Genomic DNA, 25,193 nt, shown 5'->3' on the forward strand with positions numbered 1-25,193 from the left:
CAGATCTTTTGGAATGTTTGACTTGGGACTCCACCTAACTTTATTACCATTACCCTTTCTCCATCTTGTTCATAAAGATATCATGCCAAAATCAATATATACTTTCTCTATTTCAATTTCTTGTGGGTAAAAAACAGTTGATCTAGAATTATTCCTTCTTAGAGAGAGAGGTAGTAGTTGTACATAATCACAGGGCACGGTGCTAGCCGCTACCACCAAGCCCCAGAGCTCAGGGCATAGCTACTGGACTTGTCAAAGTTTTTTTTAATTGGGGCGATAAGAATCCAGCAGGATTAATAGATCATAATATGGAAGGGAGGGATCCCTGGGTGGCTCAGTGGTTTGGCGCCTGCCTTTGGCCCAGGGCGTGATCCTGGAGTCCCGGGATCGAGTCCTGCGTTGGGCTCCCAGCATGGAGCTTGCTTCTCCCTCTGCCTCTCTATCATGAATAAATAAATAAATCTTTAAAAAAATTAATATGGAAGGGAGCCTGAACTAGAAGTGGCTGGGGCCAGACATTTTGGTGTTGCACAGGTGGTAACCAAATTCCATTAAAGTTTCACCTTCTTTTCTGTTGAAGATCACGTTTGGATCTGGTGCTTGAGCCCCAAGGCTCAGGCGGTGACAATAGAAGGGTTACTCGCAAAGATTTTTCAAGGATTGCTCCCTGAATTCTGCCCTCAGGAACTACACAGGGAGGGAGAGATGCTGAGGGTTGTGGCAAAGCCCCCTGAGGGGAGCAATGACTCCATCCAACAAAGGAGAATGGGAGGTGCTGGGTATGGGTTTAGACTTGATGTGGGACTCGGGGAAGTTAAAGGATTATCACGCTGGCAGGGAAAATGAAGAACTCTCCCCCCCCCCCCACACACACACACCCTTTTTTTTGAGAGAGAGAACAGGTGAGCAGGGAAAGGGCAGAGGGAGAGGGAGAAAGAGAGAATCCCAAGCAGGTTCCCATGCCCAATGTGGAGCTATCACAGGGCTTGATCCCACAACCCCTCGATCATGACCCGAGCCCAAATCAAGAGTCCAATGCTTCGCTCACTGAGCCACCCAGGTGCCCCTTTTTTAACTTTATAATTATTATTTTTTAGAATTCTGCCTTGTCTTACAATTCCTCCTTTGACAGTCTACTTTTCCAAGAGGAAAATGTTCATTCAGCTTGGGGCTCATGGTAATGTGACCTGGGGTTAACCAGAATATGCCCATCTTCACCCCATCCTTCTCTCCACAGATTACATGCAGGAGGGAGAGAAGATGACTAGAGAGGAAATCAGGGGAAGAAAAGGCATTTGGAAAAAAAAAAAAAGAAAGAAAAGGCATTTGGGAGAGGGAAAAGGAAAATGAAAGGAGAGCTTAAAGTATAGAGTGACCATGGTCATTTTATTTGATTCTTGACTCCAACACCCACTTTGGGGAAAAAAGGTTTAAAACTGACCACATAGGTATTGGCAGTAGACAGAACCAGAAATTTGACCCCAGTTGTATTAACTCCATTAAGCCTGAGTTCTTTCCTCTGCAAAACAAAGGCCATGAGGCACCAACCAGAAGTTCTGTGACCTTCTCAAATGCCAACATTTTGGGCACTGGATTGTTCCATTCTGAAGGATCAAGTAAGTTCTAGCAATCTAGGAGTTGCAGAACTGAGGGTAGGGCACTTTGATACTCTACCACACAGACCCATCTGCATACTTGGTACATCCTGAAACCAAGGGGGACTATAAAACATCATCTGCCCGGATGGAAGGGATTCCAGAATATGACCACAGGTTGGACCACAGAACGTGCAAAGGCCCACAGTGTACAACCTAGAAGCTGACTGCCCAGATCTTGGATCTGGAGAAAGTTGGCACTGGAGAAAGATGTTTCTAACGCCTCCACCTCCACTTCTGAAATAATTCCATGTTTCAGATGGGGGCTGGAACGGTGGCAAATCTGCAAACCCTGATAGCAACAGAAGGAAGCAGACCAGGAAGGAAAAGATCAGCTGGGCACAGTTCAGTTCTCAGCAATAATGACAAGTCTAGAAATGAAGGAAGGAAACCCAGAATGCATGGGCGGGGGGGGGGGTGGGCTGGGGGTGTATTTTACTGCTGCATTTCCAGGGCCAGGCTGTACTCTTTGTTTTGGCACACTTTTCCTTCCAGAAAGCCAATGTTCTCACCACATAAATACCCGTCGACATTAATAACAACAGCATTGGAGACCGTTGTCTGTAAAGATGCCAGATTGCCTGCAAATAGGCTGCAAATACCTGGGAGACTTTCACGAAAAACAAGACACCAGGCAATGAAAGTCTGGCAGAGGAGATGGGGCTTCTGACGATGGTGGGAGGGAGCACACGAACAGCCCTAGCATGCAGGCTTTTTCAAATGCGACGCTTTTGCCTTGAACCCATGGAACGCCTGCAGGTCTGACTCGGTGCCCTTTACCAAAAAGCAGCTTTAAGAGGTTTGCTTTGCAAAGGCTGGGCTCCCGGGGGTGATCGCTGAGGTTTTACTGCCATCAAGTGGAAGCATGGAGTATGGCATCTGCCAAGCAGCCCCAGCCTGAAGTGGAAGGCAGAGTGGAAGGAGACACAGCCTATTTCCCACCAGACAATGAAAGATGAGGGGAAGGTTGTTGAGCTTCATTTCATTATCACCCATTTAGTTCAAAGGAGATGCCATTTTGGTTCCCAGCCATCAATCAACTGGCATCACTCAAGGACCAGGCTGGGCTAAATTTGCACATTCTATTTCAGCCCAGTGAAAATGGAGATCTATGGGAAATCTCCAAAACCCTCTTCTCCAATATCAGAGATCATCAGGTGCCAAAACTTCCAGTCCCTGCGATGTCCTTATTCTAACAGAAGAGTTTAATTATGTCCTGAACACATAAGACCTGAAGACAGGGTGGCAGCTGTGGGGGTGACAAGGCTGTTCGAATGGGAAGAAGCATTTATCTACCTCCTGGCAAGATAAAGAATTCAGTGAGGGAATGATCTCCTTGTCCAAACCCTATACTTCTTAGAAGAGAATCCAGCAATGGGTGCCACTTCCATGTTCTCTCCTGTTTTCAAAGAGGTTAACAGGAAGACTGCAGTCATGGGAATACAAAGGCCTGGCAGATCCTCTTCCCTAACAAGAAAGAAGATCCAGGGTATTCTGTGGATTTACCTTTCGAAAACTCAGCCCCCTTTGCTTGGTCGGTGGGCTAAAGACCAGAGGAGGAAAGAAAAGAGGGAAGGGAATATTTATTTCTTGATTTACCTACACTGTGACAGATGATATACATGAAATTATATTGTGTTCCCCTCACAACAACCTCACTGGCCTCTTAAGAAATACTATAATGGTCTAAAAGGATCCAAATTATGATTTGTAATTTCTGTTTACAATACAAAACTAGACCAATGTTGGTGCAAAGCCACGTGAAAAACAACCAAATCTTTGTGGAACGGAAATTCAGGGTCTCATTCAGTTCACCTCTGGCCTCACCTCAATCTTCTTCCCACACCAGGTTTTCCTTTTGATGAAAAGTAGAGTGTCTTAGGAGGTAACTCCCTAACTCAGCAACAAATTTTTAAATGTCATTTGGTTTCTGTACCTGGGGATTCTACCCCCCTTCACCAAAGAGTGTTTCCTATTGCCCTGCCCCGCGAGCTGTTTCTGGAATTAAGTAAATAATAATTGTTAGGTACTAGGTCTTTCCCAAGGGATATTATGAACCAATTCTGTCAAATAGGGATCTGAATGTATTCCCTCCTACAATTAAACCTCCTGAGAATTGTGAAGCGGGCTTTGAGGTCTCCTCCCCGGCCTACTTGGCCTGCCACACTCCATTCCGAAATTGCCACTCCTCTCTGCCATCCTGTAGCAAAACATCAGTCTGTGGCCCTTCTTGGCTCCCCCCGGCCCCCTTGCCACTCATCTCAGCAACTGGAGAAAACACACGTGTTTTAGACAAAAGGAAGAGAAGGAGAAACTCATGGAAGTGCACCCCCAGTGGAACTGAACATTGTCTTCAGCTCCATGTGAAGACAAGAGCCCGCCATCTCTCCTTCGGGCCCAGTGCCCTCCCCTCGTCCTGCCACTGCCACAGTGAAAGCTTGCCAGCACATCTTTATTGTGTCTCCAAGTGAGGTGTGGTGAATAACTTATAACAGAAGGAACACTCCCCATTTGTAGACAATGCCCACTTACAGAATGCTGGTGGTGAGCATGGTGTGAAGCTATTTACGGGAGCTGAGGAGCAAAGGGGATGACAGAAGAATCAGTGCCAGGAATTTAGGGCAAGAACAGTGCACAAATGTCTCCTGGCAGAGGGAAATCAGGCTTGTCCCTGCTAGGGAGATATAGAAGAGGAATTTCTGGTAACGCATGAGGGGGTGCATATTTCTGGAGATGGGCAGCAAGTTTGGGAATGGTGACCTGTGAATTGGTGCTGGGGAGCCTCAGGGGCTCTGTGCTAGCACCACGTGTGGGTGACCTTTGGCCTCTCCTACCCAGACAAGATGCGTGAGTGCCAGTAAGTTGGCTTCCAGTGTAGATATTGACAAGGACAGGCCTTTGCTGTTTTTGCTCAGATCTGCAGATCTGCTCTGGGCCAAGCGATCCTCACAAAACCAGCCTTGAGTCAGAAGAGCTAGCTCCTGAAATGAACTGAGTCAGTAAGGGGCCCGATGACCAGAGCTTTAGTCACTTGTGGAATGACTGGGCATAGTAATGGGCACACCCTGAGTTGCCTGAGACTCCCTCCCATTTAAAAGAAGTATCCTAAGTACGGGACAAAGGAAAAACACTAGAGTGCTAGGACCTAGAGTCTTGTTAGCCCCCAACAACTCCAGAAGGGAAGGCAAGTTCTTTCCAAAAGGTTCTGTACAGTTTCCTTGGGCGACTTGGGATTCAGCCCAGATCCCTTTGAACTCCCCGTTGGTGGGCTGACTTGCTGTGCTCGTCCTGCTCTTCAGAACAGCTAACTGCCGTCTTTCCTTCCTTCATAGTCATTGTAAGGGCTAGTCCGAGTCTGGGCCCGTGGAATGGAGAAATCCCTTTGGGCGGTTCGATTCTGAAAAGGAAGCCACCATATTGTTAAACCCACTCCAATTCCCAATTCCCAGGTATTTCAACAGAGCTCCAATCTGGAGCAGGAATCTCCATCTTCCTCCACTCTCTTCCCTCTCCCATCTCTCCCCGTGAAGCGCTCCTCCCTTTGCCCTGCACTCCAGTCTCCTGTGCTGACCCAGGAGGCAGATCACAGGAAAGGAGATATGGCGTCCTTTCAAGGTGGCCATCTAGGGGCCTTCAGAATGGCTACATCCTGTTCCCAAAGGACAAGCATTCCTTGCTAGCAGAGCTAACACTGCTGATGAAAAAGGAGAAAAAAAAAATTTTACCTGCAGCTGAAAATGGGTGGAATAAGGAGCATAGAGTGTACCACTTAGCTCTTCAAGACCTGAAAGAGAGGGAAAGGAGAGGTTCCAGCATTAGGGCTCCACCCCACTTCCTGCTCCTGCCTGTTCTCACCCCAATTCAGTCAATTATCAAAGTGTGACATCTATCTATCTGTCTCTTCGGTAGACCAGAAGTTTCCTGTAGGGAGAGACTGTCCCAAGCCCAGGGCCAGGCACAAAGTAAGCACGGTATTGGATGAATAAATCAATAACTACCAACATAGGATCACTACGGAAGCACCTTCCAGAAAACTTCACTGGTGGCACAACTCATCCCAGAACCACTTCTAAAGCACATTTGAAACCAGTTTTTTCAGATATGGATCCGGCCAGAAGGTGTCGCCTAGAGCGAATCTCACTGAGGATTTACCTACTTCCTTAACTGCCCACCAGGAAAGAAAAAAAAAAAAACTTTTTTTTTTTCTTTTTACTTTCTTTGGGAGGGGGCAAAACTTATGAGCAACAGTTTTCTGTGTATTTGAGGGAAATTCGAGGGATTTAAACTCTGGAACAGAAAAGCAAATCCATACAATCATCATGGATATCATACAAAGCAATCCATCGATTTCCCACCAAATGTACCTGTTCAGTTTACTCCACACACACCTCAGGTACTTTCTCTATGTAAGGTACTGTGGAGAAGCTGAGGATTAACCAGAATGATTCCTGGCCTGAGGCTGACACTGGGGAACGAGGGATATATGACAGCTATACAAATAGCAAGGGAATGAGACACCCTCTGATAAGAGCGTTTCAAAGTTTTACAGCTTGCAGGCAAAGTGCATGAGAGACTAGGGATTGCATGACTCTATAAGAGGGCAAGGGCAGGCAGAAGGACATGTCTGGAGCCTGGACACACGGGCGGGGAAAGGTAGTGGCTGGTTACTTTGGACTGAGAGCACAGTTTCCATGGTTGTTGGGTCCTGGCCATGAAAAGCCTCCCTATGTACATACGGTGGGTACTGGGGAGCCAGCAAGTTATGGGAACAGGAAAATGTGGTAGTCGAAGAGGTATTTTAGGGAGAGGAAGGTGACAGTGGTCCATAAAATGAATGCAAAGAAAGAAGAAAGGGAAGAATAGTAGTTAGGGAATGAGTCCTAACAGAGTCCAAGAGTATGGGGACAGGCTGAAGCCCTGAGAGTGGATGGGAGTGGACAGGTGCTAAAGTATCCCCTCCAGCCGTCCCTGCTTCCCTTCAGGCTTCCAAGTGTCCAGAAGAGGGACCACAGCCACTATGAAAAGCACCAGGAGGCTTTGCACCTCGGTTTTCAAGGGCAGAGAAAATTGTTAACTAAAGCTAAGAACCTCACCTTGGAGGTCCCTCCCTCCTGTCCCAGACCTGTCCTCTCCCTTGATTAGCCCCAGAGACCAATGAATAGATTCCTTTGGGCAAGAACAGTCTCTAGCTATCAGTTTAGCCTCTTTTTGGTTATGAGAACAACATAATACCTGGTTATTCACAACTTTAGGCAAGAGCAAAATCATTTGATTCTTTTATGTCAGGTACCATCTCTTCCCTCTCATGAGGCCAGAGACATGCAGTAAGATGTGGCTCTTCGGGATAAATCAGAATCCTCAGTAACTTTATGGAGATACCTCCTGATTTATGATGAAAGGGCTTTCTCCCTTCTCTGTGACCACTGCAAGAAATCATGGCTTGCTTTCTATATTCAAATCTACAAAGGGCTCCACATTTCTGGAAGGAACACTTAGTTATCTGTTATAAAGAATATAATCTCACCTACTTGTCTCTGGAGATATTTTTAGTCATTCCTTTGCCATTCCTTTGCCCTATCTTATTTTGGCTTGAGAAACCCACAAGGTATTGTGTAGAAAGTACTAGATTAAGACTCCAGAGGCTGGTTTCTACTTCTACTAGAACTCTAGTTAGCTGGATGATTTTAAGTAACATCTGAGCCTGGGGGACCTTATCTATTCTATCAGAGGTATGACTTGGATCATCTTGAGTGCTCCTCAGAGTTATAATATCCTATGATTCTCCCCCATCTTTCTACAAGGGATTCCCACCCAGCCATCCTCTGTACCTTGAGTGATTTCCTCTTGAGAGTAGGCTCTGTTCTCCACACCATAGCTCTGCTTCATGAGTTGAGGTTTACAAAATGTGTCCTCCACAGGGTAATCCATGGGGTTCCGTTGCTTTGTGAGCAGCTGAAACTCAGGTGCAGCATAAGCCAACAGGAAAACCCAGCCATTGGCAACCAAGGCTGAGCTGAGGACAGTATCATCCCACTCAGGGCCAAAGGTAGAAATCAGGAGCAAGGTGATCCATGTCACCCAGATGCCAATGGAGAGGAGCATGGTGAGGAAGATGTGGGTGCCATGTCTCTTCCAGCCAATGAAAGATCCACAGAAGATGAAGCAGGACATGAGGAAGGTCAGTGCCATCAAGGAGAGGACATAGATGAGCAACATGACAAAATCTTCATTCCGCCGAGGGGCAGAAAGCTCGGAAAAGATGGCAACATTGGTCCTATTCATGGTGAGGATGATGTACTCTGCAGCAATGATGTCCTGCACCAAGCTGAGGCCCACGGCCAGGCTCAGCATCACCATCAAGGACAGGGGCTTCCTTCCACGCACCAGCTTTGTCAGATTGAAAGCATGAGCCAGGAGGCAGGAGAAGCAGAGGGAGAAGAGGACGCCAAAGAGGAAGAAGCGGGTGGGCCCTGTGCTGCCATCAAGTTGGATGATGAAAGCGAAGGTAAGGCCAAAGATCCCCAGAACACCCAGGAGGAAGAGAAACTGGGTCGGGAGCACTTTTCGCCTGTTGGAGTCTTGCACCTTGCAGATGAGGATCAGAAGAGCAAACATGAAGGCCATCGAGGTCACAGCCCCAACTGCAGCCACTGCTTCTAGGACGATGCCCCAAATTTTAGTGGTATCACAAAGTCTGTGGTACCTGGCATCCAGGTTTGAGCGGCAACCACTAGGGGATGTTGTGGCCATTCTGGTCCTGCATAAAAGCAAGTTGTGGGGAGGAAGAGGTGAATCTCCTAAGAAATTCAGCCACAGGACACCCAAAAAGATTAGAAAAAAATCTTTGTATGTTTGGCCAGGATGTTGCCCCTAAACTTGCTACTTAGATAAAGCTACTAACTTTTCTCCACCTTTTGTGGCAAATTCTAAAGGAAAAAACCAAATCTTCCCACAATTAAGTTATAAATATGTACCCTGATGCCAGAGGACTCAGTGCTCTGTTGAAGGGTTCCAGGGTTTCATTTTAAAAAACAATTTGCCAGGGTTCCTGATATTTTTGCCTAGTATTTTGTCAGAATTCATGAGCATGGAAATCTCTAAGTTTAAACTTTAATCATAATTTATCAGTCTGAAGGTTTTTTCCACCTTTGCCTGTTTCAGACATTTGTAAGTATCCCATTCTTTTTTTTTTAAGGTTCTATTTATTTATTTGAGAGAGAGAGCACATGTGCAAAAGTGGGGGAGGGGTGCAGAGGGAGAGGGAGAAGCAGATTCCCCACTGAGTATGGAACCCAACGCAGGGCTTGACCCCAGGGTCCTGGGATCATGGCCAGCCAAAGGCAGACACTTAACGGACTGAGCCACCCAGGCACCCCTGTAAGCACCTCATTCTTTCATGCATAAGAGGAGTTATCTATTTAAACTATAGATTTCTCTATGGAAGGCCACACATCCACTTTGCCACCCCCGGATCCTCTTCTTAGCTCTGCTGTCACATGTTAGAAGGATTTTTTTCCCCTCCTTAAGGTTTGTAAGGCTGGCTCTACTCTTATTCCAAAAAGTGATGGAGTCTTCTCTGTCATAACAAGTTCTTTATTAATTATCTGTTAGGAGAAAAGTCCTAGAGTATGCACCAAAAAATAGTGAATAAAGCAACTCTAGGAGGTAAAAAATATTAGCCCTATATTACAAATGAGAAAACTGAGGCAGAGACAAGTTAAGTTACTTGCCCAACATCATACATTGAGGAAATGGCAGAAGCAGAATTTGAACATAAGTCATCTGGCTCTAGGATCCATGTTCTCTCATACTACAGGTACCACCTCTCGAGAAAGTTCTAGTTGGCCTTAAATGCAATCTGAGGTGTTCTCATTCTCTCTCTCTCTCATGTCCTTCCCTTTTCTACCTCATTAGATGCCTCATTAACCAGCTCTGTTTATGGTCTTGATTCCACTTAGTTCAGGCCCACACAGGCTAGGAGCTCCCAGGTGACAGATGATCCACAAAGCAGGTAATCTGTTCACCCACTCAAGGACAATCAGACTTGACTGGCTGGAGACACATGGGTGGCTCAGTGGCTGAATGTCTGCCTTTGGCTCAGGTCATGATACCAGGGTCCTGGGATTGAGTCCCACATCAGGGAGCCTGCTTCTCCCTCTGCCTATCTCTGCCTCTCTCTCTGTGTCTCTCATAAATAAACAAAATCTTAAAAAAATATAAAAATAAAGAATTAACTGGCTGGGAGCAGCCTGGGTGGCTCAGTTGAATAAGTGTGACTCTTGATTTCGGCTCAGCTGGTGATCTCGGGGGTCGTGAGATACAGCCCCATGTTGGGCTTCACACTCAACTGGGAATCTGCTCGTTCTTCTCCCTCCCGCTCTGCACTCCCCCACCCCCACCCCCACCATTGTAGCTGGCAGGTGTGCATGCACCTTCTCTCTCTCTCTCTCTCAAATAATTAAGTAAATAAAATATTTTTTAAAAAAGAATTGACTGGCTATACCCCCTATATATCTCTCATTGATTTCCCAGATCTGCTTCCTTCTCCACTCCCACTAACTTCATGTCAATTTTAAAGCTAGCTAATGTTCAAACCTCATGAAATCTAATTCCTAAGAATTCAGGGCATGGTGGGAAGATAAATTGGGAAATTGGAAGAGAGAAGGAGTCTATACATCTTAAAATATATGGGTCTCAAAGTCCAAAGTCAATGCCAGGTAAGACATTGAAATTCAAAAGTGCTAAGGTTTTAACAGTTTGTCAACAAACTATAATTTTTTCCTGGATTACCTGGCTAGTTTATCTGGTTTATCAGTTTCTATGACACCATTCTTTTGGTTCTGTTAAATGCTATTTGTGCATGAATGGGTTTGGGGGGCACAGCGCTTTAGACTTTAGATTTTCTTTTCCTGATAGGATTGCTCACTCAACAGTGAAAAGTTCTGAACTGACTAGAAGAGAAATGCAGTCAGGACAAGGAATAGAGGACAGTGTTGGAGGAAGGAAAGGCTCACTGAGTACCCCTCCACAGAAAATCACCAGTGAAAGACCTCGGCCCCCCAAAGCCAAGTAGGGAGAGATCGTGCAGAAAGGAACTGGAAAGAAGGAGAGTCGCTAGGACTGGGAAGCAGGAAAAGATACAAAACATTCATTGCATCCTGCCTCTTCCTTTATTAGCAGAGAAAACAGCTCAGAATGTCTTCACCACATGCCCATAAATGCTCATAGACAAGATTTCTCTGGCCCTTCACAGCTCTATGAGATGCTGTGATCAACCCTAGAGAAAAAGAACACCTGTTTCTCTTTTTTCCATTTTATATCTGCAAAATCCAACTACAAGTCAGAGAACACCACAATGGGATATGGAACCAGCCATTGCTCACTAACTGTCCAGGGCAAAGGAGCACCTTCCTCAATGCAGACAGAATTCAAACATCTGCTTCCCTTAAAGATACAAAATCTGAGGGCACCTGGGTGGCACAGTCAGTTAAGCGTCTGATTCTTGATTTCGGCTCAGGTCACAATCTCAGGGTTTTGGGATCCAGCCCAGACCCACTGGGCTCCATGCTCAACCAAGACTCAGCTTGAAAGATTCTCTCCCTCTGCCCCTCATCCCACCTTCCTCTCAAATAAATAAATAAATAAACCTTTAAAAAAAAAAAAGATACAGAATCTCCATTTCAGTTCAATGAGGTAGTCATCGCCCTAGCATTGTTTAATTTTCATGGTAAGTAGGGAAAAAATTATATATATGTATATATATATGCAATATAAAACACATAATTACATAAATGAATATTATGTATGTGTTGGAATATTATAGGTATGTTAGAATACAATAACTTAATATAAATAACAAATAATTGATAGCTTCAATCTATCTTCCTAACTTTCTTTTTTTAAGATTTTATTTATTCATTCATGAGAGACACACAGAGAGAGGCAGAGACACAGGCAGAGGGAGAAGCAGGCTCCCTGCAGGGAACCCGATGCAGGGCTCGATCCCAGGACCCCGGGATCGTGACCTGAGCCAAAGGCAGATCTTCAAGCACTGAGCCACCCTAGTGCCCCTCTTCCTAATTTTTTAATGAAATTTGGCTCCCCAAGCTTAACTTTTTATTGTATAGTCATTCATTCAACCAATATTTTCTGAGCACCACTATGTGCCCATCACTAAATAGTGGTAAAGGGGAAAACCGGCAAATGCCCTAGCATAGAAGGGACAAACAGACAGACATAATCTGCCACTACTTCCACGGCCTTCCCAAGTCCTTTCGTCAGCAGGGGTCTGTCACGGGGGTCTCTACTGCATGGAAATAACACCACAGTCATCCCTACCACATTTACAGAGCAAAGATGGAAATACCTCTTCAGGGCAGCAAAGAGTGAAATATGGGAGGAAGAGGGCGGGCAAGGCCTGAGACACACGTGCCCAAAGTCTGGTTTGCCTCGCCTCTGAACGTGCTCTGTGGTGGTGAGGGGAAGGGAGGTGCAGACCTTGTCAGTGCGGGTGCTGGGAGGAAGGGAGAGGAAGAAGGGCCCCCTCCCTTGAATGCAAGCACAGTGCGTACAAGGGAAGGGAGGGACCCAGGCTGGGCACAACTCCTCCCTGCTCACCTTTGCCTCTCCCCCTCACCCCCTCCCATCAGTCATAAGGGCGGTGTCTAGCTGGAAAGGTATTTCTCCCTCCCCGGCAGGCCGCCCGCCTGCGGCTCCTTCCCCACCCTCTAGGTAGTGCTGTCCCTTGCCAACTGGTCATGAGCATCACGGGGAATTATATGAACTTTGGGCCTGATGACTCTATCTTGACGGAGACTGATGAGGTGTTTGCCTATAGGAGAGTCGGGGTGCCGGTCAGAGGAAGAGTGAGGCAGAAACCTCCCATCCCCCAACCTGGACCTCCAGGCCCATCTGTTCTGGTGGCAGGTGTGCAGGAGGCGGGTGTGTCTCGAGGCCTCCTGGCATCTGCAAACCAGGCCACAGGTGTACAGAGGTGGGGGAAACCAATTTCCCTCAATTTCAATTCCACCTCCCACCCCAATCACGCACAGAAGATGGAGAAGCAGACTCTGAAGTCCCTTTAAAACACTATTTTGGGGGGGGCCTGGGTGGTTCAGTCAGTTGGACATCTGCCTTCAGCTGATCTCAGGGTCCTGGTATCAAGCTCCAAGTAGGGTTCCCTGCTCAGCGAGCAGCCTGCTTCTCCCTCTGCCCCTCTCCCTCTGCTCCTGCTTGCTCTCTCTCTCTCTCTCTCTCTCAAATTAATACATAAAATACATTTTTAAAAAACACTGTTTTTAGGGCAGCCCCGGTGGCTTAGCGGTTTAGTGCCACCTTCAGCCCGGGGCCTGATCCTGGAGACCAGGGGCCTGCTTCTCCCTCTGCCTGTCTCTCTCTCAATCTCTGTCTCTCTAATAAATAAATTAAAAAATCTTAAAAAAAAAAAAAAAACACTGTTTTTAAAGAAATGTTGACATTTTCAAGCATACAAAGCCCAAGGGCTCATCATTTGGTTTCGGAAATTACCAATCTATGGCCAATTTTGCTTCCTCTCCATCCCCATCCCACTCACTAGACTGTTTTTAAACAAACACCAGGCAGCCTATCATTTTATGCACAAATACTTCAGTGTGTATCTCGAAAAGATAAAACTCCATTTTAACCTAACTACATTTCAAAAGTCAAGAATAGGGATCCCTGGGTGGCGCAGCAGTTTAGCACCTGCCTTTGGCCCAAGGCGCAATCCTGGAGACCCGGGATCGAATCCCACATCGGGCTCCCGATGCATGGAGCCTGCACAGCCCTCTGCCTGTGTCTCTGCCTCTCTCTCTCTCTCTCTCTCTATCATAAATAAATAAATTTTTTAAAAAAAGAAAAAAAAAACAAAAGTCTTTTAAAAAAAAAAAAGTTAAGAATAACCCTGTCATATCAAATACCCACCTGGGGTTCACATTTCCCAATTCTCTCACAAATGTCTATTTTAACATGTTTCTTAGTAAATACACTTTTATCTAAGTGACTAATTTTTCTGGAATCCTCCTTACTTCATCTCTGCTAGCCTTCCTCCAGCCTCTTCCCCCAGCATGACACCCAGTGTGTAACAGGTCCAAATGTCCTCTAACTACTTTGAATTTGGTCAGAGGAAAATAAGACTCATCGGACTCATTAACAAGCAGCTCTGTACAGAGAAGGCCCTGTGTCACCCAGATGAGGAAAAGAGAGAGGGAAACTGGCTCGGGAAAAAGGCAGGGTTCTGGGAAGCAAAAAAGGGCTAATATAAACTGCCAGGAGTTACAGAAACAGCCTTTGGAGAAGAATGTAAGGGCTGGAGCTAGAAAGAAAAAATGGAACGCGACCAGGGATTATTTGGCCATCGTTTGTAACCAAAGTCAAGGACACAGAGATTTAGGGTCCTGCCAAGAGAGGACTAGCTCCCTCAAAGACCAAGTGGGAGCTGAAAGAAGCAATTTACTGTTGGACTGCTCTGATGGGGAGAATCTCCCCACTAACTCATCCTCAACATCCACCAGGTGTGCTTTAATGGGCTCTGCCCTCTGAACCCTCACCACCTCCTTATACTATAGCTCCTATCATCACTATCTTGCCTCCAACTGGAGCGATGGAGGCACAAGTCAGACCCCTCACCAAAGTCCCACCACTAGGAGATGGCAGGGCCAGGATCCAAATCAGAATTCCAACTCCAAAGTTACACTGCGGAGCCCTCTGTCTGGTAAAAACTTTAAAGCTGGGAGTGGAGCACCTGGTGGTTCAGTGGTTGAGCATCTGCCTATGGCTCAGGGTGTGATCCCAGGGTGCTGGGATCGAGTCCTGCATCGGGTTCCCCATGGGGAGCCTGCTTCTCCCTCTGCCTATGTCTCTGCCCCTTCTCTGTGTGTCTCTCATGAATAAATAAGTAAAATCTTTAAATAAATAAATAAGCCAGGAGGGACCTGCCATCATGGGGCCGGGGGGGTGGGGAGGTGACTGCATCAGCACTCAGGCTTTGAGCATGAACAAAATTCACTGAGGCACAAAGCCTGTCCTTGTGAGTTGCTCCAGCTGTTGGAACTGTGTGTAGCCTCAGATTCCTCCCCGGGAACAAAAGGACTGTCCCCCCAGCCTGGCTGCTGGAAGAAGCCCTCCACTGCAGGAGGCAGGCCAGGAAAGGAGGTCTTGAAAGCAGATGAGAGCGGGGCAGGGGGCATCACAGGTGTCTCGCTACTTGTAAGCCTGAGGCAGAGGCTCAAAAAGCCAACTTCAGATCAACCTCTGAGTTGGGAAATGGTCTGAGAAATCCGTACCCCACATTTCTGGCCCCAAAGTTCATGTCCTGGGGATTCCATCTCTTCAGGATCTCAAACATTCTACTTCTCCCAGCCCTAAGGCCAGCCACCCCACTCAGACCACTTCAGATGACCCTCCTCGCTCTCCAGACTTATCCTCCCTGAGACCCTCCATTTACCATCAGGGAGAGCCGTAATCCTGCCCAAAGGTATAAGGCTCTACATCCCCGGCCCCTGCCCTCCTCTGGCGCTTCCCACCCAGCACTCTTCACACAGCCCTGCAGTGCCTACTGGTAAGTCTGTGTCTTCCTCTGGGTTTGAAGGCAGGGACTGAGTCGCTGAATGTTTCTCCCCGGTCTCTACACTAGCACCTGACACGTGGTAAAAGCCTAACCAGGATGGATGAGTGTGCACAGGGATAGAAGCAGAATCTGGTGGGAGAGGAGGGGCCGCTCATGAGTTGGGGGGGTGGAGTGGGGTGTCCCTGGCTTCCTCACTAGCTTCCTGTTTGCTGTCCTGAGTTCTAACTTCCCTTTCTGGGGCACCTGGGTAGTTCAGTGGTTGAGCATCTGCCTTCGGCTCAGGGCTTGATCTCCGGGTCCTGGGATCAAGTTCCACATCAGGCTCCCTGCAGGGAGCCTGCATCTCCCTCTGCCTGTGTCTCTGCCTCTCCTTGTGTGTGTGTGTCTCTCATGAATAAATAAATAAATAAAATCTTAAAAAATGATAATAATAATAACCTCCCTTTCTCCCCATCCTCCGCCTCCTGTGGGCTGACTAAAACATACTGTAGGGCCAATGCTAGGGGGTTTGGGCCATGTCTGGAACCATGGTCCTAACTAAATGACTCCGGGGGTCTCCCAGGAGAGCATGAATCCTGAGATTTCCCAGGAAGCAGAGAGAGATTTGCTAGAATCTGTCCTCTGTTGCCAGCCAATTCCTTGATGACTAAACCCTGCACTTTGGAAGAACATGGTACAGTTTTAGCATGTGTAGCCTCTGACCTGAGGCATGAGGACAGAACTTTTCATTAGTCATAAGGGTGAGACACCCCCCTCCTTCACTTACCACAGCTGCTAACTAAGCTAGCCACCCACTGTCCAGTCACCCAACAACAGCGACAACCAAGACCTTGAATTCACCTGGCACTGTCCTAAACCCTTCTGAAATAAGTCAAGGCATGAAAAAGAAAAGTTACAAAGGAAAAGGACACATTGTTGGTAAATTGAATTTAAATAAAATTTTGAAAAAGAAAAAGAAAACGGCGAAGTGAAAGGCAGAAAGGTAAGAGAAGAACAAGAGGAGGAGGTGACAGGGAAGAGGAAAGGTAGGGAGAGGAAGGGGGGGAGGCAGGAGTCGCTGTCTGGGCTCAAGTCCAAGCCTTGTCTTTACCCCAACCCTTTGGGAAGAAGCGGTTTCCGCTGCGTCAGGTGTGGACACTCTCCTGGAACCTCCCTCCTCTCCTCTGTAAGATGAGGGTGGGGTGCTAAACTAGATGGTGGGAACCCAGTTTCATCCCTCTAGGAAGCTCCCATTAGACAACTGCCCAGGTCGCCTGGGGCTCAGTTGGTTAAGCATCTGCCTTGGGCTCAGGTCATGATCCTGGGGTCCTGGGATCGAGCTCCTATGGGCTCCCTGCTCTGCGGGGAGCCTACTTCTCCCTTGCCCTCTGCCGCTCCCCTGGCTTGTGTGCACGCGCTCTCTCTCAGATAAATAAAATCTTTTTTTTTTTTTTTTAAAAAGGCAGTTGCCAAATCTTTCTCTCTCCCCCTTCATTCTTCTTCCTGCCCCACCTCCCGTCATTAAAAGAACATGTCCTGCCAACTCCCAACCAAACCCCAAAACAGGGCTGGAGGTGACTAAGGGTCTGAGTGCAGGCCAAGGAGAGGGCCACCAAGCAAACACACACCTGCGAGACCAGGCCACCAGGTAGTGGAGTAACACTGACCCTAGACCTAGACTTGCTCTTGACGACCTGGGGCACTGACCAGTACAAGCACAAATGCCAAAATGAGTCAATGCACAAATGCCACTGATGAGTCCTCCAGCATCCCCGAGACTCCTCTCTTTTCCCTGGGGGTGGAGGGGTTGGGAGTGGTGGGGAGGCTGAAGCCCAGACCTGGAAAGTTGCCCAAGCTGACTGGACGTGCTGTACCCCCTCCCTGCCCCATTCCACCCTGCCCTGCCCTGCCCAAGAGTATCTGAGCACGAATAACCTGGGGCCTGGAGCCTTGCCAAAGCCAATCTTATCTTCCTCCTATGAGACATATCTCATTCTGTCATCTGAAAATGAAGAGGACAATACTTACCTGTTAGCACTGCCTGAGGGATAATACCAAATAACTTGTGATTGTTGACGCTGAGTCTTCACGTACCCCAGCTGGGCAAATGTGTGATTTTCTAACATTTTAGTCTTCTCTCTCCTCTTAAACTGCTCCCTTCAATATATTATAATAGTCACAATATAAAGTATGAAGAAAAATAGTGAGGACTAGTGCCACATCCTGAGTTCCCTGGAACCAGGCACAATGCTGACTGTTCACGTGTTTATAGCTTTTCTCTCATTTACACATTTTTACATCTGTTATCCATCTCATTTACTATTCCTACAACCCATTTTACAGGTGAGAAGACTGACTCTTAGCAGTTACATGTCCAGTGGTGCCTGAGCAGCCCAGTGGGTTAAGCATGGGACTCTTGGTTTTAGTTCCAGTTATGATCTCAGGGTGGTGGGATGGAGCCCTAGCCCCACATCAGGCTCTGAGTCTGCTCATTTATGAACTCTGAAGCTTTTCTCCCTGATTCCAGCCTCTCTCTACTTAAACCAACTCTGAGAAGTTCTCTAGTGAGTGATCCTACACTCAAGCAACAAACATTTAAGTACCTACTTTGTGTCAGGTACTGTGTTAAGTGTATGAGTCACATAGATCCAAAGTATGGCTTCCGTCCCTGCCAGGACCAATAGGGTCACACTGACATACAAATAAGGGCTTATGGGGTCTGCAGGGATTGCCAAGGGCACATGGGAAACAGCGAGTCATTCTACCTAGTGGGTCTTTAAAAAAAAAAATGCTATAAAGATCAAGGCGGTGAGCCATGAAAGATGTGCAATGAACACGGAGAGATTTTTAGGAAGGCAGAAGAGACAGGGCTTGGGGAAAAAAGGGGTCCAGGTTCATTCTCAGATTTCTGGCTTAGGCAACAGAATGGAACTTAGAAAAACAGGCTGGTGAGGACCGATGCCAAACGTAGCCGTGCTGAATCTGAGATGAATATGGGACCTGCAACTGGCAGCATCCAGAAAGGACAAGCATGAGGTCCTCCAGAGAGTTTACTCTGGGCTACACGCTGTTTCACTTAATTCCCACAACAACCCCAATTATTATGCCCCTTTTCTTGCAGTTGAAGCACAGAGAAACTAAATAACTTGACCAAGATCTCATGGTGCTTAGAAGCCAGGCTCCAGGGATACCCCAGTGGCTCAGTGGTTGAGCATCTGCCTTTGGCTCACGGAGTGATCCTGGGGTCCTGGGATCTGGTCTGCATCAGACTCCCTACGGGGAGCCTGCTTCTCCCTCTGCCTAGGTCTCTGCCTCTCTGTGTGTGTGTGTCTCTCGTGGGTAAATACATACAATCTTTAAAAATAAAAATAAAGAAAAAGAAAAAAAATGATCAGGGGTTGGGAATGAATGAATAATAGTAATAATAAGCCCAAGTGGTTTCCCAGAAACCAAGGAGCAATTTCAAAAAAAAAAAAAAAAAGGAAGAAGAAGAAGAAGAAGAAGCAGCAGCAGCAGCAGTCAATAGAGTCAAATGGTATGAAGAAGGGAAACAAGGAAGGGAAGAGATCTTTGGATTAACATGTTAGCTCCTTTTTATTTGTTATAACAGATTCAGTCCCCATTTGAGCTTCATGGCTTTTCTCCAACTGGTCCTCCCACCCATCCCCTCCTGCCTTCCTCACTCCTCTCTTTCTTCCTCACTCTTTCTCACTCCATGCAAGGCAAGCCAATCTCCCAAGGGTATTTCTATCCAGGAGGGAATTGGGATTCATCTAAGGCTTTGTGATAGTCATGCTCTTTGCCTCAGCAAGTTTACTGTCCTTCCAGCCAGAAAGACCCTTCCCCTCCTAGACACAATCCATTTACCTCATCACTTCGAAACTGAGCCCAAAACTTACCTGTATCTTAAGGTTTTGAAAAATTATTAGTCCTGTCTCATTCTAAATTTGTGGGTCTCTTCATTATTTCTTAGCACTCAAGTTTTTCCATCTATAGGTTTTATATTATACATTAATATCAATGCTGACTCAACCATCAGATAACAAGCTTCTAGGATTCCTGAGTCGCTCAGCGGTTGACCGCCTCCCTTCAGCTCAGGGTATGATCCTGGAGTCTCAGGATCAAGTCCCACATCAGGCTCCCTGCATGGAGCCTGCTTCTCCTTCTGCTTATGTCTCTGCCTCTCTCTCTCTCTCTCTGTGTCTCTCATGAACAAATAAATAAAATCTTTTAAAAAAGAAAAAGATAAGAAGCTTCTTAAAGAAACAGCCAATTTTCTATTTGTTGGTATCCTCCTCACTAGGTGTTCTGCACAGTGAGTGGTTGCCAAGCAAATGTTTTGGACTCAGGCTGACCACTGAATATTTACTCAAAGCAAGTTATTTATTAGTAAGTGTGAGTAATGGGGAGGAAGAATTTTTGAAGATGAATATGCACTAATGCTTATCCTCATTTTTTTTTTTTAATCTAGGCTGAATTCTAAGACAAGGGTGGAGTCCCACAGGAATTTCTCTGGCCTTGATGAAGGATTAGTTATAAATGGAAAGTGTCTATAGGGAAATCTCCAGGATCCCCTGTTCTGAGGAGTCATCCTAATTCTGATGACATAAAAGTGATTATGGCAACAGCTTATGAATAACATCACTGAATTGAGTTTCTTTGTAGCAACTGAGAGAATATGAATCATTGAACCGCTTTAGGGAGATCTAAACAAATATAACTATAGAATTTATCCCTGATTTCTCACTTTCAGGTACCCCTGGGGGGCATTACAAACCATCTTCCTCCATTCTAAACAAAGCATATGAACTTCAGATTATTGTAAAATAGATTGCTGGAATATAAAATACAATCCTGGAAATCTTTTATAAAAAAAAAAAAACAAAAAAAAAACAAAAGAAAATAAGATTTTGAGTGAAACTTCCAAATCTTTTAGGCCTCGGGTTTTAAGAAAGAAAATGTCCAGAAAATAGGTGGATAAAGTCCTCTACTGGTATACCAGCTCCCAACTCGCAAAAGAACCTTCTTTTAAATATTTTATTTTTAAAAATATTTTAATATATAAAGGGAACATATTCATGCTCAGTCCAACAAGTCCAAAGCTAAATTTATCATCTTTCCTCATAAGCCTGTGTTTCTAAGCCCTGAGAATAGCACAACCAACCACTTAGCACCCTAGCATATCTAAAGATAAAATATAGACTACTAATGTGGGAAAAGATGGAGAGGGCAGATCATGTGGCCAAAATCTATTTGGCAATAGCAGGCAACAGTTATTACAATAAATATAAATGGTAACTTTTTCATTTTTAAAAAAGATTAAACTCTATATACCCATAAGAACAAGATTCAGAAACATTGAAAGTTGGGGTGCCTGGGTGGCTCCGTCTCTTAAGCCTCTGTCTCTTGATTTTGGTTCAGGTCAAGATCTCAGAGTTGTGAGATCAGCCCCCTGTCAGGCTCTGCCAAGGGTGTGGAGTCTGCTTAAGATTCTCTCTCTCTCTAGGGATGCCAGGGTGGCTTGGTGGTTGAGCTTCTGGCTCAGATCATGATCCCAGGGTCCTGGGATTGAGTCCAGCATCAGGCTCTTCATGGGGAGCCTGCTTCTCCCTCTTCCTGTGTCTCTGCCTCTGTGTGTGGGTCTCTCATGAATCAATACATAAAATCTTAAAAAAAAAAAAAAAAAAAAAGATTCTCTCTTCCTCTCCCCACACTCTAAAAATAAAAACAAAACGTTGAAAGCAAATGAAAAAATTTAAATAAATGCAAAAATAAATAGTAACAGATAGTGTTTACTTAGCAGGTATTATGTATCAAGTACAAAATTAAATAGCTTGCTGAAGGGGGACACCTGGGCAGCTCAGCAGCTGAGTGTCTGCCTTCAGCTCAGGGTGTGATCCTGGAGACCCAGGATTGAGTCCCACGTAGGGCTCCCGCATGGAGCCTGCTTCTCCCTCTGCCTGTGTCTCTGCCTCTCTCTCTCTCTCTTTCTCTGTCTCTCTGTCTGTGTGTGTGTCTCTCATGAATAAATAAATAGAATCGTTAAAAGAAAAAACAAAAAGACCCCTCAGGAGAAACTCAAGGCCCAAACCCTGGCTGCCTCAGAGCTACAGGTCAGGTCTGGCAGAGCCTGGATGAGGAGTCAGTCTTCTGACTCAAAACTGAGAGCACTTCCCAGTAATGTTCTGCTGCTTTCGATCTGCCCTCTGAACACACCTCTCACCATACCCTCAGAGGAGCCTTTCTGTTTCTTCCCAAGTAACGCCTCTGCTGAGGCTTCCTTTCCATCATTCCTTCCCTCTCCTAGAAATAGCCAGCACACAGACCTGGAGGGTGGAATTCAGACCCCCATTCTCACCCCTCCCATGGATCCCAGCCCATGGTATCTGAAGTGGTTCAAGTATTCTCTTTCAGGACTGAGCCCAAACTCATGATGAGATGAGCACTGGTGGGTTATACCTTATGTTGGCAAACTGAATTTTAAATAAATTTTAAATTAAAAAAGAAAAGAAACGAGCCAAAAGTGGTGGCTGATTCAACTGAACCCTTCAAACAGATGTGGCCTCTGAGGAGAAAATCTGCCTGGAGGGGCACCTGGGTGGCTCAGGGGTTTAAAATCTGCCTTTGGCTCAGGTGGTGATCCCAGGGTCCTGGGACTGAGTCCTGCATCAGGGAGCCTGCTTCTCCCTCTGCCCCCCCCCCCCTCTCTCTCTCTCTCTCTGTGACTCCCATGAATGAATAAATAAATAAAATCTAAAAAAGAAAAGAAAAGAACATAAAATCAACCTAGAAAGAGGTCAGGAACAGAAAGTCCTTCAAAATTCCCTGATCCCGAGCAGGCTTCCCCTATCACTAACCCTTCCTTCCCAGTGGATGTTGAAGGGAGCTTCTCCAACAGCCTTGAGGCCACACCTGGGGCCCATCTAGTTGCTGCCCAGAGGTGGGCTGCTACTGGATATTCAACTTCCATCCCAACCACCGCCCCCCCCCCCCCCCAAGGTTCCTGTGCAACTCCACGGACAGCCAGGGAGGGAATGCTGTGGAGCCGACAGCCTGACCCTCCCGTGGAGACAGGGGTGGCTTCTACAATCTACTTTCCAAAATGCAGAAAGAAGCCTGTGCTTTGTGGAAGGACAAAATAGATCAGAACTTCTCTGTACCTGGGTGAAGTAGCAATTAGCACCATCTCCCTCCTCCTACCTCCCCCACCGCCGAGTCCCAAACCTCTCCACCCCCGACCCCTTCCTCCTCTTCTCCCTTCCCCTAGGGTGATCCCCAGCCTGCTCACCTGCCAGCCAGGGCTCCCCGGGCCAAGCCTGGTACGACGTGTCCGACGTGTCCGAGCACAGACGACTGCTCCGGCCTTCGAGCCGTCCGTCTGCCTCTTATCTTGGGAAGCTGGGGGGGGGGGGGGGCGTGGGGAGGAATCTGAGTTAGGCGGGGAGCCCCGCTGCCAGCCAGCCGCGGTCCACCGAGGAGTTCTCTCCTCCCGCCTCCCACCCCACCCAGCGCCGCCCTCCGCGCAGGATTTGAATCCGGAGGCGGGTTCCCCCGGGCTGCGCGCCGGCTCACCCCCGAGCCCCGGCCGAGGCGCGCCCGAGCCGCTGCTCCCCGCGCGTCGGAGGCGGCCCGGGAGGCTGCAGGTGCCCGGCGGTTATACGGGCAGCGTCGCCGGGGCAGGGCCGGGGCAGGGCCGGGGCAGGGCCGGGGCAGGGCGGGGGGGAGCCGGGGCGCCGGGGCACACGGGGCGGGAGCGGGGCGCGCCGAGCGCTCTTAGGAAAATAAGGTCCCGGTGCCAGGGAATGAACCGAAAGCCTCCTGACGTCAGCGGCACAGTCACCCTCCCGATGGGGGCGCCGGGGGGAGCCGCCCCGGCCCCGTCTGGAACCTCCGACCGCACGGGGCGCGCGCGCCGTCCCGAGGCCCCGGAGACGCGCTGCAGGGGCCCCCCCGCCCCGGGCCGCACCCGCGGGCCACACCCGCGCTCCCGCGCTCCCGCCCGCGCGCCCTCGGCCGCGCCTCGGTGTCCCCCGCGTCCCGTGCGCGGAGCCGAGCAGAGCGGAGCCCCAGGCGCCCCCCGCTGCGGGGGGGCCCCGACGCTGCCCCCTGCCCCCTGGCCTCGGCCTCGCCCTCACGCCCACCCGCCGGGGCACGAGGCGACGCCAGGTGCGGGCGAGGAGGCGCCCAAGCCAGGCGGGAACCGAAGAAGATCCCCCGGGGTGCAGGGGGCTCCGCACCCCACTCGTCGGGACAGTCCGCCGAGCTGCCCCGCGCGGAGGCCTCGTGGCCTCTCCGCGTCCCTAAACTGCCTCCGACAGCCTTGACGGTGCAGGGTGATGAGAACGGGGCCCAGATGAGAATTAGGAAATAAAGGCATTTGCCTTTGGTGTCGGGTTCCCGCTCCCGCGCTGCCCACCCCTCTCCCCTTTATCGAGCCGAGCCGATCCTCCTGAAACTCGTCTTGGTTTACTTGTCAGACAATCCTGGAGCGGCTGCCCCTCGGTGTCAGGGCTCAGGGCAAGGCTCCACCCCAGCTGCCTTGGAGAGGGGCGTTCTGTGCTTTTAGGGTGCCAACCGGCCTACCCGTAAACGAACCGGTGTTGTTATGCATGTGAATGAACAGGAGAAGGCCTCAGCCTCCCCAGCTTTGTCCCCACACCCCAAGTTTCCAGAGACTAATGGGATTTTAAAATGTGATTTTATTCGGTTTTCATTTCACTTCCAAGAAACCACAGCCAGTGTGTTGAGTCTTGGAATATTTCGCTCGAGGCCTGCAGCCCAGGGTTCTGTAGTCTGTCCACTCCTCTCCCCCAGGCTCCTAGGGGTGTGTGTGTGTGTGTGTGTGTGTGTGTGTGTGTGTGTGTACCAGCAACTGAGAGGTTGCTGAAAATAGCAGTGCTTTTTAGCGTGTGCCATCTGCTAACCGAGTTCTTCTCTCTGGCCCTCAGTTTTCTTGTATTCAAGGAGGAAGTGGGATGAGACCACCCTTGTCCAATAGATCTACTGTTCCAGCCACAAATGCGAGCAACATTTGTGATGTTAAATTTTCTAGCAGCCACTGAGCAGAGAGCCCCTCTTCCAGGGAAATAGGACATGGCCAGAAGCCCTTCGGTCGAGACCTGGATGCTAAACCATTCCTAGAGGACCTGCTTCTGGGTGGGTTTCCTAGGTAGCAGAGTGGCTCCCTCCCCTTGATCTACTGAAAGTCAGCCCTCCACCAGGAATTTGAAAAAAATCATTAATTAAAAATCTATTTTAAAAAATTAAACATTTACAATTTTTTTCTAGCACCCACGTTAAAATAAGTAAAAGGGGTGGATTAATTTTAATATAGTTTATTTAACCCAGTAGGTCCCAAACATTATCATTTCAGTATAATCAAGCTCTTAAATAATATTAGTGAGCTATTTTACATTCTTTTGTTTCAAACTCAGTTTTCAAAAACTGTGTATTTTATACTCAGCACTCATCGGTTCGGAGTAGTCACACTGCAAGTGCTCAAAAGCCCTGCGTGGCTAGTGGCTCCCAGGACTAGCAGCCTGTAAGGGCTCCTCCTCAGGCATCTTAAGACTTAATCACCATGCCTCTGGCAAGGTTCTAAATATCCAAAAGAAAATGTCGAGTCTGAGGAGGGAGTGAAAGCAGAGAGGACAGGACTTTAGGGATTTCTTCCCTTTTCTTGTCTTCCCTCAGACAAGAAACTGGGGAAAACCTCCTGAGAAAGGGGTGACTGTGTTTTGGTTTTCCTCTTGTTTCTTATTCTCTGGGTGACATGGAGCAGGTCTGAGGCTGTGTGTGTGAGATTTCTGCAGGGAAACCTACCAGTGACTACATGAACCCATGATTCATTCTTTTTCTTTCTTTCTTTCTTTCTTTCTTTTTTTCTTTCTTTCTTTCTTTCTTTTTTTTTTTTTTTTTTTGTTTTTATTTAAATTCCAGTTAGTTGGGAGTGAGTTCGAGGCCCATGTTGGGTG

The 25,193-nt window shown here is 47.7% G+C and overlaps 1 protein-coding gene across 1 annotated transcript; it reads right to left on the reverse strand.

The window, feature by feature from the left end:
* Positions 1–1,367: 1,367 nt before the first annotated feature.
* GPRC5A (G protein-coupled receptor class C group 5 member A) lies at positions 1,368–22,926 on the reverse strand. The gene is made up of 5 exons (XM_072766004.1): positions 22,792–22,926; positions 22,508–22,617; positions 7,484–8,412; positions 5,381–5,439; positions 1,368–5,052 (listed from the first exon to the last, which is right to left on the reverse strand). The coding sequence occupies exons 3-5, from the start codon at positions 8,403–8,405 to the stop codon at positions 4,960–4,962; spliced, it is 1,074 nt and encodes a 357-aa protein (XP_072622105.1). The 5' UTR covers positions 8,406–8,412; positions 22,508–22,617; positions 22,792–22,926; the 3' UTR covers positions 1,368–4,959.
* Positions 22,927–25,193: the final 2,267 nt, after the last annotated feature.

This window comes from Vulpes vulpes, chromosome 8, assembly GCF_048418805.1.
Source record: "Vulpes vulpes isolate BD-2025 chromosome 8, VulVul3, whole genome shotgun sequence".
NCBI lineage: Eukaryota > Metazoa > Chordata > Mammalia > Carnivora > Canidae > Vulpes > Vulpes vulpes.

Excerpts from the sequence above, each read along its gene's own strand:
- GPRC5A (XM_072766004.1), bottom strand. The coding sequence starts at position 8,405 with ATGGCCACAACATCCCCTAGTGGTTGCCGCTCAAACCTGGATGCCAGG. Across the intron at positions 5,440-7,483 it reads TCAAGAGGAAATCACTCAAG|GTCTTGAAGAGCTAAGTGGT; the intron begins GTACAGAGGATG and ends CCTCTCTTTCAG. Across the intron at positions 5,053-5,380 it reads CCACCCATTTTCAGCTGCAG|AATCGAACCGCCCAAAGGGA; the intron begins GTAAAATTTTTT and ends CTTCCTTTTCAG.